The sequence below is a fragment of the Cyrtonyx montezumae genome, unplaced genomic scaffold (genome assembly GCF_038088225.1).
Source record: "Cyrtonyx montezumae isolate F1298 unplaced genomic scaffold, pur_monq_1.0 scaffold_13, whole genome shotgun sequence".
Classification (NCBI taxonomy): domain Eukaryota; kingdom Metazoa; phylum Chordata; class Aves; order Galliformes; family Odontophoridae; genus Cyrtonyx; species Cyrtonyx montezumae.
Window position 1 is genome coordinate 26,597,942 of NW_027071859.1, and position 17,132 is coordinate 26,615,073.

At 34.7% G+C, this 17,132-nt stretch overlaps 1 protein-coding gene across 1 annotated transcript in view; it reads left to right on the forward strand.

Annotated features, from left to right (window-relative positions):
* ADGRB3 (adhesion G protein-coupled receptor B3) overlaps window positions 1-17,132 on the forward strand; it is a 425,805-nt gene that overhangs the window by 192,404 nt on the left and 216,269 nt on the right. Inside the window, exons 5-9 of the mRNA XM_065730890.1 lie at window positions 338-502; window positions 2,310-2,474; window positions 3,368-3,532; window positions 9,402-9,503; window positions 10,024-10,130. Coding sequence (XP_065586962.1) covers window positions 338-502; window positions 2,310-2,474; window positions 3,368-3,532; window positions 9,402-9,503; window positions 10,024-10,130 — 704 coding nt within the window. The remainder of the gene's footprint in view (window positions 1-337; window positions 503-2,309; window positions 2,475-3,367; window positions 3,533-9,401; window positions 9,504-10,023; window positions 10,131-17,132) is intronic.

The following is a 17,132-nucleotide window of genomic DNA, read 5'->3' on the forward strand; positions in this document are numbered from 1 at the left end:
ATACATATCAGGTCATGCACCTGAAAATCATAAACAGTTTTTGAAAAGGGAAGACAGCTCTCTTATAAGAATGAAGGAAGAGAAGATGTGATAGCGAGATTAGTGGGAAGATTGGAGATGATGGTTCAAAATTAAGTATAATTTAGTGAAAATAAGACTTTGAAATTGATTTTTTTTTAATGGAAGAATAATTTACTAGTGCTAGAGATTACCTTTGCACCAATTACCTTGAATTTGGCAAAATAATTTCCTTTTACAATATTGATCCTGCTTAATTTGAAATCCTTCTGTTACTTGTGTATCTGTTTCTGGTTAAAATCCCTTTGGTTTGTTGCAGTACATGGCGTTTGGGAGGAATGGTCACCTTGGAGTTTATGTTCATTCACATGTGGTCGAGGCCAAAGAACTAGGACAAGGTCATGTATACCTCCCCAGTACGGGGGAAGATCATGTGATGGACCTGAAACACAACACAAACCGTGCAATATTGCACTCTGCCCTGGTGAGCTTATATAGCAGCTTTCTGCTTTGTTATGTTATATTCAGTGTGAGTTTTTCATGATTTCTTTTATTAACCTCTGTGCTCACACACAAATTAAAAAAAAAGCATCCTAAGTGAGTAGAACAGGTAGACTTGCTAGTAATTTTGACTATAGTGGTTGAAAAGATCACTACATAGTACACCCACAGCTTTGTTTCATGCTGGTTGACAAAACACACTCCAACTGCAGCACAATTTTATTTTATTTTTTAAATTTTTGTGTTGTATGCAGCTGCAAAAAACATGACTTAATCCAGTTTTTGGCCAAGTTGGTAACTGTGCAATTTTACTTGAGCCTACACAAAAGTAATTAACATGATATATGAGCATGAGGTAAAGTTGACAAGAGAAATGCCAAATAAAACTAGCAGAGAATAAATTAATGTATTCAGTTCACTGCAGTATTGAAAAAAAGGTATTACATATAATTTGATAAAAGCAAGATGTGTCTCATAATTCTTGATTTTGAACAGTCATCTGTGCATAAGTGGAAGAGGAAGTATATTTTCCACTTTGCTGTAATATGAATGTACAATTTTATAAAGAATATTAACATTAAATTTGTTACCCTCAGCAGTATTTCAGAAGTTGAGAGTTCACATACTTTTTGTTCCTAAATTTTCATAATATTTGCCTCTTCATAAAAACTGTAATGATTAATGAATGCAACTGGCTTCCATGTTCGTAAAGATTTACAACTTCTGTTGAAGAAATCACAGAGTAGCTTCATAGCTTGAAAGGCATCTGTATTGAGAAATGGTTCACAACCAGCTAGCCATTGTATAAAATCTTTAATATAGAACTTTAGGAAAAAAACAAAAAACAAAAAGAGAAAAGCAAACAAGCAAACAAAAAAAACAAACTTAAATGCCACTTGTTTTATTTCAGTGGTCTCTGGGAACCAGAGATACAGCTATTATCTTTGATATAAAAATTGCAAAAAAGTTCACTTCCTCAAAGGTGCACACAGGTGCACCTTTATTTTTAAAATACTGTCTAGTCCCAGTATTCATTATAAAAAATATAAATCTTCATTCGAATGGAAATTATTATTATTATTGTTATGCACTTTAATATTTATATTTAAATATTCAATAAATAAAATTTCTGATGCAAGAAATGAAAAATAACAAGCATGGCAGGCTACTTCTGCTCTATATTTTGTCTCAAAAGACTGTTGTGTGGTTCCCCTGAGAAGGATGCTCAATGATAAACATAAATTAATTATAAATGCAGAGAACAGTCTGTGTGTTAATCTGTGTGGTAATTCCTAACAGAGCTGATTTTACAATCAGGATTGAGCATTTCATAAGATGACCTATGTGAGTAACAGCTGCAGCTGTACAGAATTGCTTTTAAGGGCCCAAGACTTGAATGATACAAGATTGGTCCCCACCCTTGCCTTAGAAGAAAAGTCTTTTAAATAAGACCTTGTTTTAGAGAAAAAGAAAACTTGACATCAAATAGTGCAGTATGTGAGCAAAGTCAGAATTTGTCCTTTGGTATATCAATGTAAAATCTGAAGAGATGAAAAGGAGATGAAGAGATAAAAAGGAAAAAGAAAAAGGAAAATAATTTCAAATTAATTTAAAGTAGCTCATAACAAGATCTGTATTTGATTGTTATAAGTCACATGCCTTCTGGCTCAGCCCAAATTGTTGCATTCATACCCAAGATGAAATCCCTACCTTACAACAAACCTGTGAGGCCTTGCATTGTTTTGGTATTAACTCTGATGTGTCCATTTCTTTTGTGCCTGCTATGACAGTGGATGGACAGTGGCAGGAGTGGAGTCCGTGGAGCCAATGCTCAGTGACCTGCTCCAATGGCACCCAGCAGCGAAGCCGGCAGTGCACAGCAGCAGCCCATGGAGGCTCTGAATGCAGGGGGCCCTGGGCTGAGAGCCGGGAGTGCTATAACCCAGAGTGCACAGGTAAGTACTTTCTTGCCCTGCTTCAGCTGTGAAGGAGAGAGAGAAGGGCTGCACTCACTCATGGCTCTGTGTTTGGGGCTACTGGTACACAGGCAGGCTCTTGGGCCACCGCAATCCTCAGCAGGCTATGAAGAGCAGAACAGCCTCTCCAGTGAGGGAGCAAGGTTAGTCATGAGAGCCTGGCTTCTTTTTAATTTGTTGAACCACCTGGAGGTAAAAGAGAGTGCATCCACAAAGAGCTGTGTGACAGGGGATGAATAGCTGCTTTTCAGTTTTACCATTTAAAAGAGTTTGAGAAAGAACTGTTTGAGAGCTAAAATACTTAATATCGTGTCTCTCGAACCTCAAAAATGAATATGTATGAACTGTTTCTTACGCTGAAACTGCATGTATTCATGATTCTCTGGAAGTATGAAAGCAGCCTTCCAAGGTGATTAAATTGCATGTATTTCTACTTCTAAGCCTCATTTGCCCTATCAGATCACATGGAATTCTGCTTCTAAAATATCACATGCAAGATTGTATTTAGTTTTTTAAATAATACTTGTGCATATTGCAAATGTGTGTTATTATGCATGCATCTATAACAGCACTATACAAGTGCATATAAAGCACACAAATATGACAATGTGTGTTTTGCAATATAACACAAAGTTAAAGTGCACCAATATTTTTATTTTATGATAGGAGGCAAGTCGTTTAGAAAACAAGCCCATTTTCAGTGACCAGGTAGAGGACATCTTTAGATGTTCAATGGCCACTAAAATACCACTTCAGTCATTATTACATAATTTTATCTATTTGCAGGCTTTCTTCTCTACTTGAGTAAAGAATAGCCTTACTCCTTTGTTATTATCATTTTGTCATCACTGTAATTATACTTTTCCCAATAGCAAATGGTCAGTGGAACCAGTGGGGCCACTGGAGTGGATGTTCCAAGTCCTGTGATGGTGGCTGGGAGAGGCGAATAAGGATCTGTCAGGGGGCTGCTGTGACTGGGCAGCAATGCGAAGGAACTGGGGAGGAAGTTAGACGGTGCAGTGAACAGAGGTGTCCTGGTAAGAACCAAATATAATCACTGTTATTACCTACACTGTAGTATGTCTTAATTTAATGGTCATCTTTAGGAGAGGCAAGATCAATATCCATAGAGTAATAATCCTAAAGAGCCATATCTAGCCTTCCTTCAGACAAGCCACTGCAGTTTTTCTCTAAAGAGTTGTACTGATGTCCTTAAGTGTAAACTAGTCCAATTGATATATAAGCAATGCAACAGCTTTGCAATAAATTGAAACGCTGTAATGTAGAAATGTATCAGGAAAGTATTTTATTGCATAGGCATATCTACATTGGGAGAAATTATTATTTGCTACAGAAATAATCACCCAATGCATTGATATGGGTATGTTAGGTATAGTTTTATAAATCATGAAATTATTTTTATCCAATATACAAAAGGCATCCAGTAGTAAACATTTAGTAAAAATTACTGTGCAGTAAAGATGAGAGAAAAACAATGAACATTACTTTAATGTACAGAATGAATGAATACATAAGTGATATTTTGTAAAACTGAAAGTCATATAAAATTAAAAAGGCATCTTTCCTGTTTTAATATGATGCTTGAATGTGTTTATTTGCAGCACTTTTACTTTGTCCTCACAATAGATATCAGTCTTTCTAAAAGAAAGCTAATAAAAGTGTACATTTTAGCTCCTTCTATAGTCATGAATAAATAAGAACACAGGGTGAATATTACTATGCTTATTTGTGGAGAGACCTTTTCCTAAAGAAAAAGAGTACCTTGTTAGATAGATATAAGATATCAAAACAGGTTGTAAATAGTGTAGAATGACTTAGTCATTCACTTGGGAAATCATGGGCTCTGCACTTTGAGGCTAGAAAGCCTCACAATGTATCTAGCAGTCTCAACGTCATATTGTGATGGCCATGGACAGAAAGGGGCTAAATGGAAAAGCTGCTTTGGGTCAGGAATTAAGAATATATCTGATGTAAATTTTATGTTATTGAGCCCACTTATTTATAGACAGCCAAGAAATCTTCAGTAGAGTAGTACGATGAATGTCATCACATTTGAAGAACAATGCAAGGACTGTCTTTATTGATAAAAATATAATACTGTTCTGGTGACGTTTACCATCTTTTAATTCTTCAGTGATCACTTTAATTTTAATAAAGCATATTATTCAAAAAACCAAACCAAACCAAACAAACAGGAAACAAACAATTTGTATTGCATTCCTAAATAAATTGTGAGTTTCATAGTAATTAATTTCCATAGTAAATATAAACTTCCTCTATAAGAGCACTGCACTAAGAAAATATTGTGAATGTCCTTGATAAGCAGACATTCAGATAAACCAGTTTCTACTTATAAAACCAACCTTGAAATAGTTTGTGCCTTTAAAAGTAAAACCATGCTGCTACGATCCAATTTTCAAAGGTTGCCACCTGCTGTTAATAAAATATTTTACAGGTGTTTTTACAAGTCAAATGCACACAGAACATTATTTGCTACTTTCTATGTTTATTTATTAAGTTTATTATTTCCAGATTAGAGCCAGTATGCTTAAAGAAACCATATTAACCTGAAGTGCATTTTGACTGTTTACATTTTTCCAGAAGATTGTACATAAATAACAGATTTAATTTGTTTATTTCTAGACTGATGTTTCCTAAAGCATCTCAGATTCAAATGTAGGCAGCTGTAGTTTACCAAAACTTTCTTAAAAGAAATGAAGTGATGGAAAAATTTATTTATGAATAAGCACAAAGCAAAACTGAAAAATACTATGCAAAGTTGATGAAAAGTTACTTTTTTTCACTGATTTCTTTTTATGTGTAAGTTGATAAGAAATGTGAGAAACTACGTAATTATTTTCATTACATTAACATTCCTTTATCATTAATGTAAAAACAGATCTGCATCCCTGTATATTTGTAACAGTATGTGTAACATATTGGTTAAGTGGATAAAGAGCACCTGTTAGTATCACTTAGAGGAAACTTACAGGAAGTGAAATTATAAATACTGCTAACTTATAATGGTGTAAGCAAAATAAGATTAAAATCTTTTCCTATTATGCTGTTACTGTTAGTAAGATATATAGCAAACAGAGCTGTTCAGTTGACCAACTCAAATTTTGAATGAATTTTGTTTATTTATGATCCGAACCATCGGAGCATTGTTCAAGAGTTTCTTTCATAACTGATTATCTTCAGCTGGTTCTGGAGTTACTTTGGACATTTCTAGGCAGCTAGTTGAGCAGAGATCATTATTGGAAAGCTTAATACAGGTTGAACAAATAGTACAGTGATCCAATAGGAATAAAGGAGATCGCTAGATAGCAAAAGAGATTGCAACCCATGTCATAGCGGGCTGATGAGAATCTTTTGGAAAAATAAAAAATAAATATATAATGTAAAATCTATCGAATCAATAAGTGAAAATTAAAGGACATGAGAGAGCAAAGTTACAAGTAAAAGACTACTGTATCAACAACAGTTCTCCTGCAAATTCATTTTTATAAAAGCAGGACAATGTTCTTAAAAAAATTAAAGGAATATCTTATCTTCCACTGATATACTACCTATTTCCAGAAATTCTTAATTCCATAAGACAGAATTCCATAGTAATTTTGCATGTTCCAATACTTATGCTTTTCCTAATTTTTACTCAGAATTTAACCTCAACATTTTTATCATCAGACATTTTGTGGAATGAAGATATAATGTAGGAATAGTTTTGGTCTAAATATTAATGGAAAAGATTACAGATTGCCTTGTTTGCTAACTGAAAGCAACTGCAAATTGCCACCAAAGACAAGGTAACAATTTCCTACTGAAGGTGGTTCATTTCTCCAGAAGCAGTACTTGCTAGAAGTGATAGAATGTGAGAAGCAAGAAGATTCCAGTAATTGCCAACAACTAAATAATAAAATGAGACCTTTTGATATTGCAGTGTCTCTGATTACAGCACTACTCTACAAGATGGTCAAAAGCTTTTTCTCTTTCTGTTTTTTGAGATACTTTTACCTGTAGCACTGAATTAGGCTCCAAGAGTTCTAGCTTCACTGTATGTCTTTGGCTAAACTCCTTCACTCTTTTGTCACCCTTTCCTATTTATGTTAGCTTCTTAGGTAGACTATAAAGCCGATAAAGCTATGTGTGCCACTTGCTCTGTCTACAACAGCTTTTTCAGATTTAGTTTGATTGCCTCTTGGAAGTGCATGTCCTCTCACTGGCAATGTCAAGAGGAGGACTATGCCTCTAGACCATTGGCTTTGTTAAGCTTTGTTGTGCTTAAATAAGATTAAATCAGGCCTATCACTGTGCAAGAGATAGGGTAAAACAGGGTAAATTTGAGTACATGCTCTGTGTGGGAAGAGACTGCTGAATCACACTGTCAGTGAAAGTGAGATCTGCCTCTTATTTGCCAGCCTTAGCAAATTTACCTAGGTATTTGCTGTTTGCTTCTAAATTTTAGCAATTTTATATGATTTTCTATAGCTAACTCCCATTTTCCTGTGGGTGTGATATGAATTAATTGTGCCGAAGTTTCAAAAGTACTTGAACTATCAGAGCCAGCAGGACCAATGAAGCTTTTTAACTCCGATACTGCACCACTCATATGTGACTGTAATGTCACCATGTGCATCTTGGGTTGGAGAATCACAGATGCTTTGATGTGGGTGGGTGTTTGATTGGGAAGCTTTGCCAAATGTACTTGAGCTTTGGAAAGAACTGGTTTGCTTTTTATGAGCACCATTCCTTGACGCAAAGTGTTTGTACGTAGTCTTGAAAGCCATCTAGGTGCACAGCACAAAGTCAGAAAAGGGCCAAGAAAATTTGTTTGCCAAGGCATCAGTTACATCTCTAATTTGTTCCTGCATCTCTCTCTAGATTATTCTGAGTCTTGGAAATGCTTTTTAGTTTGAACACAATGCACAGGTACACAGGTTATCTCTGACACAAGGATCGAGTTAAAATGTAATTTTTAGTTTTGAAAAGTGTCTTGTAAAAACACACAAGCACCACTCATCTAAGCAGATAGATGAAAAACCTCTTATGTTGCTTGTGACTTGCTAACATAAAGGAGAGATCATAGAATATATAAACACGAGTATATGTATATGTATGTGGTATTTTCCAGAAGGAAAAAAAATCCCTCAAAATAGTGTTTCTAGAGAAGTAAGATTTTTAGGTCTGAGAATCAGTTCTGGCAACGGTTCTTAGTGAACACGCCATGACTGAAATGGCCAAAAGGGAATGACAGACATGTTTCTCAAAGAGCTCTAAGTTTTAACGCATTTATGTAATTTATAATATTACCTCTGCATTATATTACTCTTATGTAACACAAAACAGAACATTCCTTTTGTTTATGTGATCATAACAGTATAGTAAATGCATTTATCACCAGATGGCTCATGTTTGTCAAAGCCTGACTTTTCCACGGTAGCACTGGCTTCTTGCATCCACTTTCTGGGCATATCTGAAGCACTCAGTATTTTAGGTTATAACCATATTCTACCTATATTCTAGAATATGACCGACTTGCTTTGGGTTTTGACGTTAATGGATCTCTTGCATTTTTAGTAGCACAATCTGTCTTGATTTACGATTCAAGAATACTGATGGCGAGGAAATTTTAGCAGGCAATTTTTCTGCCCAAGTGTGATTCATATTAGCATTACTGAGCCATCTGCAAGGTATGCTTTGTCATTTGCAGAGAGAGGGTACAGCTTTGTGCAAAAAGACTGTTCTCTTCCCTCCCTCACCTCAGGCTCCTGTCAGTAGAAGTGCAAAATAGGGACAGTTTTATGGTGTAGAGAATTGGAAGGGTAAAACCTGGAGTCTGTTCCTACCTCTGCTAGAGATTTCCCATGTAACCATGGGTGAATTACTGAATCGCTTTCTTCCTTTTCACTCCAACTGTAAAACAGTGACAGTATTTTTTTCCCCATTTCTTTTTTCTTCTTTCTTTTTCCTATTTTTTTTTCTCTTTTGTTTTAGGGTTACAATTCTCCTGAAATGCATTTAATGATACTTTCAAATAACTAATGCTACTTTTTCTGCTGAACTTGAAATGGTTTCAGCAACTGGTATTTGTCAGTGCTTTAAGTTCTGTTGATTTCAGCTACGTTTGCTGTGTTGATCTAATTAACTCAAAAATCATAAACTGGGAATGTACAGTAAAAAATACAGAGAGCAAAAGTCATTTATTAATTTGTAAGTCATAACCGTGTGAAAACACAATGCAATTGTAACAGTTTCTTCTTTCCCATGTAGTTCTGTTACTATGGAAATGTGAAAATATTTTCCTTTATTAATGATACTGCAGTAAGCAATGAAAGTTCACATTGTTTTCTAGCCACTCACTGACTTCCCTTCTTAATTACCAACTTCTAATGAAACACATTTCAAAGAAATAACTTTATTTTTGGACTTCAGAATATATGGTTCTTGTTTGACACCATTAGCATATGTAGAGTTTAAACTGTAGACTTAGAACTGATCTTTCACACACATTTTAAGTTTTAGAAAAATATTTAAAAACCTTGGTATAAGGTAGACTTCACAGTTTTTAGCCATTTGTCAACTTCTTGTAGATGCTTAATGCTACTGATCAAAATAGAGAAAAAGAAGGGGTTCAAATGCATTAACATTGCAGACACATTCTAAAGACTGTTGAAGACAATAAGGGCACAGTCTATTAAATAATTACTGTCACAAAAACTGTTATTATACAAAAATTGCACTTTGATGTTTCATTCTTAAAATGATGCCAAGGGATGTATACATATCTCAGTAAGAATTAGAACAAGATGGAAGACCTACGTTTTTAATGGAAAATGTCTCTTTTACAATAATTTTTATTTTAAAATTTTTGTTTCTAAATGGCAGCACCTTATGAAATATGTCCTGAAGACTATCTGATGTCAATGGTGTGGAAAAGGACCCCAGCTGGGGACATGGCATTCAATCGATGTCCTCTCAATGCCACGGGTACAGTATTATTTGGAATTGCATGATAATAACAAAAAGAGAAAAAATCGTTGTTTTATGTTTTACAAATAATCACTAGACATACACGTATGTGTATACATATATCTGTGAATATATATATCTCATGTATTTACATATGCATATATATTTACATATGCATATATGCATAATATACTATGTCTCATAGTTTACATTTATGGGATAGTGATGTACATATGTATATATAATCATTATAGAAAGAGAAAGGCAACAAATCAATCCAATAGCAGCTATCAGGCAAATTTATGAAAATGAAGCAAAACATAAACATCTTTCTAATTACAAAAACAGTGCTAAAAAACCCACAAAGTGAACACTGAAATGTTTCAGAATCTTGTAGTACTCTCTATATGCTGATGATGATTGTATGAAATTGTATCTGTGTGTGCTTTTAAAATAAGTGGGTATGCAATTTAAATATACTTCATTCTTTCCAATTGCTCTCACATATATAAATATTTTCTGTCTTTGTGACTTACAGGCACCACTAGCAGACGCTGCTCTCTCAGCGTTCATGGAGTGGCCTTCTGGGAACATCCGAGCTTTGCTAGATGCATATCAAATGAGTACAGACACTTGCAGCATTCAGTAGGTGCAAAGCCAGCTTTAGTACTTGCTCTGTTTATTCATTACTAATCATTCATGTGAAAAGAAACTTACCTGTTTACTCTCGAGTAAGATTTCTGATGAGAAATGGCAGGAGGAAAGCAGACCTGCGAAAGAAACATTTCTATTCATGTATATAATTTAGATCTGATGTATTACTGGTGCTTGAGGAAAAGAAGTTTTATCTTACGGTAGTAATGGAAAAATGATTCAGATTCCCTTCTTCTGTGCCCACAGTGCAAAACTTTTATAGGGGTCAGAAGGTAAGACACATATTTTGGTTTATTAGAAAATGAGATGTGAATAAATGAGATTTACTGGAAAAGTGACCTGCTGAGTATTTTATAGTGCCTTGAATTCTTTAATTGCGCACTAGGAAGTCAGAAATGATATTTCTTCCTGATATCAAATATAGAACTTCACCTTCAAAGGTAACAAAGAAAAACGATTATAGGTTGAAGTTACTGCAATGTCTTGGAAAAGGTAAACTTACTGTAGATGAAGAAATATGTTTATTTCAGAATGCTTGATAAATTTCTTCTGGTAAGCTATATGCTTTTAGAGTTTTAGGTTGAGGCTGCACTTGATCTTGAAGGTCTTTTCCAATCTGAGCACTTCTATGTTTCCATGATGATTCTGTGCTACATATTACTATATACAGATTAATATGCTACACATGTTATATATACATATGTGACAGGAAGCACAGGAACTGCACAAAACTGCACCAGGAGAGATTCAGACTGGACGTTAGGAAGCATTTCTTTGAGGGTGATGAAACACTTGAACCAAGCAAGGTCGTTGGTATTGTTCATCAGGCATTTAGACAAAACACTCAATAACATGCTTTAACTTTTAGTCAGACAGGTCAGTTAAATGTGATAATCTTTGAAGATCCCTTCAACTGAACTGTTCTATGTACCACTGAAATATGCTTATGTACAAGTATATGCAATAAGCACATGTTTATATGTGATATGTTACATTATAAAAACTCTTGTATATGCTAGTTACAATGGTTACATTATTTTTATAGTTAGGTATTCTGCACTTGACTTTTGTAGGAAGAGTTCATTTGAAAATCTTATGAACAACGTTTTTTGCTTGTGCAGTGTAGTTTTTCTGACTTTCTTATTATTCTGTCATTAATCATTCAGCACAGGGGCATCAGTATGGCTGTGTGCTTCATAACTGAGCCAAGTGCAGCACTTAGGCGGCGTTTTTAAAAACCCTTGGTGGATTGAAAAGCTGTCACCTGGTGGTTGTTCCCCAAATCTAATTTACTGCTTGGAGGAAATTTTTATGAGTTTCCTCCAGTTGCACTTCTGCTTCATTGGATTTGTATTAATTCGCATTAATCATGTTTAGTATTTTTTTTTCATAACTTATTCTTTTATAACAGCTGCATATAGTATGACTGTAGTGTAATTTTATATCTGAGCACTGACAGAAATACAGATGTATTTTGCTTAGAGTGTGTATTTCTGTAAATAGCACAATAAAGGGAACGTCTACAGATAGTACCTACAGTTTTGAATAGTAACAATAATGGCATATTGTAGATTTTGTGATTGAAAAATTGAAATGAAACATTTCTTTTTGGGATGGCATTTCAAAGCAATTTATTAAAAAAAGGCACTTTTTACAGTTAATAAGTAGAATCTTCTGAAACATTTTAAATTTTTTTAAATTTCTTAGTCTTGACCTGACTGACTATCCCTTCTTGTCTTTTTAAGTTTTATAGTATTCATCCTATTTCCAGTGTTTCTATATTGATATTCATATTTTTCTTTAAATAATGTTGGAAATTATTCTCAAGCAACTCAAACAATGGGAAATACTTTTTCATGTTACTTTTTGGTATGACTTATCTGGCTGGCTTGTTTTGAGACACTGGTATTTTTTGACGAGCTGCAAGTCTGCCTAGCAGAAAGGAATCATTGATCAGTAAACAACAACAAAAAAAGACATTTATATCCTAGATCAGTTATATCTATTTTTCTGTATTTCCTTTTCCAAAATATTAAATGTGATTATACTATACTGTGAAATAATCTTTTGAAAAGAACATTTAAAAATAACTAAAGCTTCTTTAAAATTACGCAAGCATCTAAACACCATCTTATTGCTGCACAGTATTTCAGACTTATTTTCAGTTTACATGGATACAACTTATGGAGAAAAATTGATTTGTACTTGGAAGCTGCTCACAAAGCAGATCTGTTTCTGTTACATTTTGCTGCTTCTCAAATTGAACAGCCCAACATATTTGAAAAATCGTCAAGGTAAAGATGTATAAGATCATCGGCCTGCAAATGTAAGCTTACAATGTAAGCTTATAAATCCCTAAAAGTAAGGCTTTATAAGGAAGCTACTGACAGACAGTATTTCAATAATAAATATATGTGCTTATGAAAGCATTAATGGGATGCCTCAGTGTGCTTACAAATAATGTTATTTTGCTAATTCAAACCAAGAATAGTGGGATTAGCACTCAGTTTTCTGAAGGTTCCCATTAAATATGAGTCTGAGCTAAAATTTTTGCATTTCTTATCTGAAACATAAAATAAAAATAGATTTACAGTCTTGAAATGTGGTATTTCTGAAATTGATTTAAAGTTGATATATATAATGTATAGACAATATATTGCATATTAAACACACACCTGCCTGAAAGAATATAAACAGGCCACTGCCTTCCAAACAATCCACTGAGGATTCAGAACTAGCCCAAAAATTATGGAGCTGAATCCATAGTCCTGTGCCCAAGAAAACACTCCCTGAGGAAGAGTGTTGCATATGATGGGAGCTAAATAGTACTGCTTTGATCACAGAGCTTGCTAACTTAGCTACACAGATTCTGAACTGGACACCTAAAATTGTAGTAGTAAATAAGCATGATGAGCATGCAAGTTATAATGCCATCTATCTATGCTGTTTAATTCTGTATCTGTTACAACTCCCTAACATGATTTAAGACCATACCGGCAACATTTAGAAGACAACATGGCAGAGCATCCATTCCCAGCAGGCAGTCATCAAAATCACCTTTGTCTTGGTGAGTGAATGAAAAGAGAGTTTAGCTTGAGGGATGCAAGCTGGCTGCACTTGTTGGCCTCAAGGGTAGACAATATTCCTGAGGCTTTTTTTATCTACCTTTATTTGATATTTAAAGTAAAAACACATCATACTTAGCCAGTTTGAACTGTGAGTAGAGAATTTCAGAGCTTCATGTGTCCTTCAGGCCACATCTGTGTTTATTTCTAAGATGCCCAGTAACAAAAAGACATGGACAAAAATCTCTCCTATGAGGAAAGACTAAGGGAGGACAGCCTAATGAGGTTCAACAAGGCCAAGTTCAAAACTGCTGCACTTGGGTTGATGTAATCCCAGGTATGTGTGAAGACAGGGAGAACTTCTTGAGAGCAGCTCTGAGGAGAAGGACTTGGAGGCCCTTGTAGATGGCCAACTATACCCTTGGGATGCATCAAAAGAGAAGTTGCCAGCAAGGAGAGGGAGGTGATTGTCCTCCTCTGCTCTGTCTCTCTGAGACACCATCTGGAGTACTGTGTCCACACCTGGGGTCGCAACACAAGTAAGATAAAGAGCTGTTGAAGCAAGTCCAGAAGAGAGCCATGAAGATGATCAGAGGGCTGGAGCATCTCTCTTAGGAAGAATTGTTGAGAGAGCTGGGCTTGTTTAGCTTGGAGAAGCTCCAATACTTAATGGGAGTTTATAAACAGGAAGGAGACCAAGTTTTTATACAGTATCATAGCAATGGGAAGAGGTAATAGCTTTAAACTAAAAGAGAGGAGATTTAGATTAGGAGTTAAGAGGAAATTTTTTACTCAGAATGTGATGTGGCACAGGAACAGGTTGCCCAAAGATGTTGTGGATGCCTCATTCCTGGAGGCATTCAAGGTCAGGTTGAGTGGGGCTCTGGGCAGTCTGACCTAGTCATTGGCAACACTGAGCATGGCAAGGAGTTGGAACTAGATGATCTTTAAAGTCCATTCTGACACCATTCTATATTTCTATGAAAAGGGGACTCCAGTGACTCCTATTTTTTTGAACTGGGAATTCAAAGAAGGCAGACATTTTATGATGTAAATTCACAGACTGGCCCTCAAACATCAATATGTTTTTTTTTTAATTTCTTCCTAAAGGTAACATTTTCCTATAAATACAAATTTTTGACCAGATGTCCACAGTAAACCATAGTTTTATAATTTAGATTGTGTAAATTTTTTTCCTACACAGCTGATTGACACTGTATTTTTTTTCCTTAATAAATGAACACGTATATAGCCACAGTATAGGTGTACTTTTTCAAGCACGGAGACTCGTATATTTTTACATTTTTTTTACTTTACTCACCTGAAAGTGATACAAGACAGATTTCAACCCTTAATAAACAGCATTAAAGTAGCAGAAACTCAATTATGCTGCATATACTTTTTCTTGACTTGAGACTTTTATGGAGAGTAATATGGTAGGTATATAAATCATAGAAAAATGACACTATATCTTCATGAACTGTCAATAAACTTAAAAATGTACTCATTCTAAAGATAATATATTTTGTTCATAAGAATCAGCACCATAAATAATTTGGCTTCTTTTCCAACCTCATGTAGATTATGCCAGACAGAATTACTCTTCTACTCAGAACAGACAAACACTGGCATTTTGAATATATGAGAAGAAGGCAGGGGTTTCCATTGTTTAAATGAAATTGTCTAACTTAATGATTTTTTTTTTTATAATACATCATTATTTGTGCTGAGTTTGGCTAAGAAAGAGTTAATTTTCTTCATAGTACATCTTATGTTGAGGCTTTTGGATTTTTAAAGAAAACAGTGTTGGTTACACAATGAAATTTTAGTTGTTGTTGAGCAGTGCTTGCACAGAGTCGAGATCTTTTTGTTTCTCAGAAAGGTGGGGCTGGATATGCACAGGAAGTTGCGAAGAGACAGCCAGAACAACTGGCCCAAACTGACCAAAGGGTTTTTTCATATGACATGCTCAGCAATAAAAAACAGGGGAAAAGCTTGCCAGGGTGCTGCTACTTGGGGACAGTTTGATCACTGGTTAGCTGATGGTGAGCATTTGCATTTTGTATCACTTGTTTTCTTTTTGTTTCCTTTTTTTTTTTTTTTTTTTCAACTACAGGCTATCTTTTTCTCAAACTATGAGTATTTTCCCTTTCCAATTCTATCCTCTATCCCTCTGCAAGGGGACTTTGTGTACATCTACGTTGTGCTTAGCTGTTTTGTGTGAATGGGAAACTTTGGCAGGCTGATTAAGCAAAAGAAATGATTTCTGGTCTTCTAATCTTGTGCCTAGACACTTTTCTTCTTAATATCTATATCTCTTCACAGCACAGGGCATTTCTAGTATGGTAAAAAAAAAAAATGACTGCAGGACCTCTGAAGAGAAGAATATACAGTGTAGTCTAACAAAACAAGGAAGTGGAAAGGTTTCACTCATGGTGTGGAGATTGGTGGTCAGCTTACAGCATAGGAGGGCATGATGTCTACTATCCAGGTGTAGGAGCTTGAGTAAAAGCAGTGATATGGTTGAAACATCTCAGTTACACCAAAACTATACTTCCTATACTTTTTTAGTTTATTTTATCTAGTGTGCCTGGAATACAGGTCCCTTTTAAAATTAGGAATGATAATTAGATCTCTTTGAATAAGAGAATCAATTAGTCATGAATAATTTATCCAACATTTGGTAGAAATCAGTCATCAAATGAATTCAACAAATACTGTTTGACTGGCTTTTACAGCTGGTTGACTAATATGAAAAATTATTCACTGAGCAAATTAAGGGACAAAAATGCCCAAATCCATGAAATATACATTTTGTAAATTATTTGGTTAGCTCTAATAATAACATTTAAATAACCCAATTAGGATTATTCCTAGTAAGACTCAAAGCAAAATGATAAATAGGTATGCTTTGCCTACTTTAATCATGTGACCTAGGGGATAAAGTGGTAGCATGATGAACAGAAAAAGAAACACCACAGATTATGTATCAGACTTCTTTTTTTCCTTCAGGATTTCTTGTATTGTTTTACTGTGTTTTCAGTTAGTGATGCTTCTCAAAAAAATGCTCCTAATCAAGCATTCTGTTTTAGGACTGTTACCAGTCTTCTGTGCAGCTAAAAGGAATATTTTTGTCTATTGATGCACGATTTGTCACGTGTGTTCTTAAGAAAGTGGTGGTTACAGCAAAGATTCAAAGTATCTGTTTTATTATGGATGGACATGAAGTGAAAGTAGATGTCTAAGATCTAGTGGCAGAGGATATCCTTTCTTCAGTTCCTTCTGAGATGATCACATTTACATACAGATCACTAGACTTCATCTGACAGGAAAGACCTCTTCTGATTTTTCTAACTCCATGATTTTTTAAGAATTCTGAAGTTTTATTCTTCCTATGAGGTAGACAGTTTGTTTTTAAGTACTATTTGTACATTTTACCAAATAAATTTTTCCATAGCAGAAGTTAAGGACCTTGTTAAGTGCTGTTTTCTTATTTCCACCTTTAGGAAATAGTTTAAACTGAAATTGTTTGGTCTAACATTTTAATCACTTTAGGAAGTGTCTGTTATATATAGGAAGGCAGATTAGATGATCTGATGTCCCATTCTTAGACTGTATACGACTATGAAGTATTCTCCTCATTGCTTATTATCTTCCTTTGATTTGGGAGCAGAAAATGGTCTGCATAATTATTTTACCTAATATTGTTTACTTGAACTACTACTTCGTTAATTTGAACTGATATTTTCTTATATTTGTTTTCATAAAAGAAAGATGTCTCCAAAATATCATAAAGTAATATTCTTAATCCCTGAAACTTTATAAGTAGATCAAACTTTATATAACTCCAGTAACAGAACATATTGTCAAGCCAGGTTTAACAACACCATGAGAAAATACAAACAGAATCAGAGGGCATTGCCTCTTC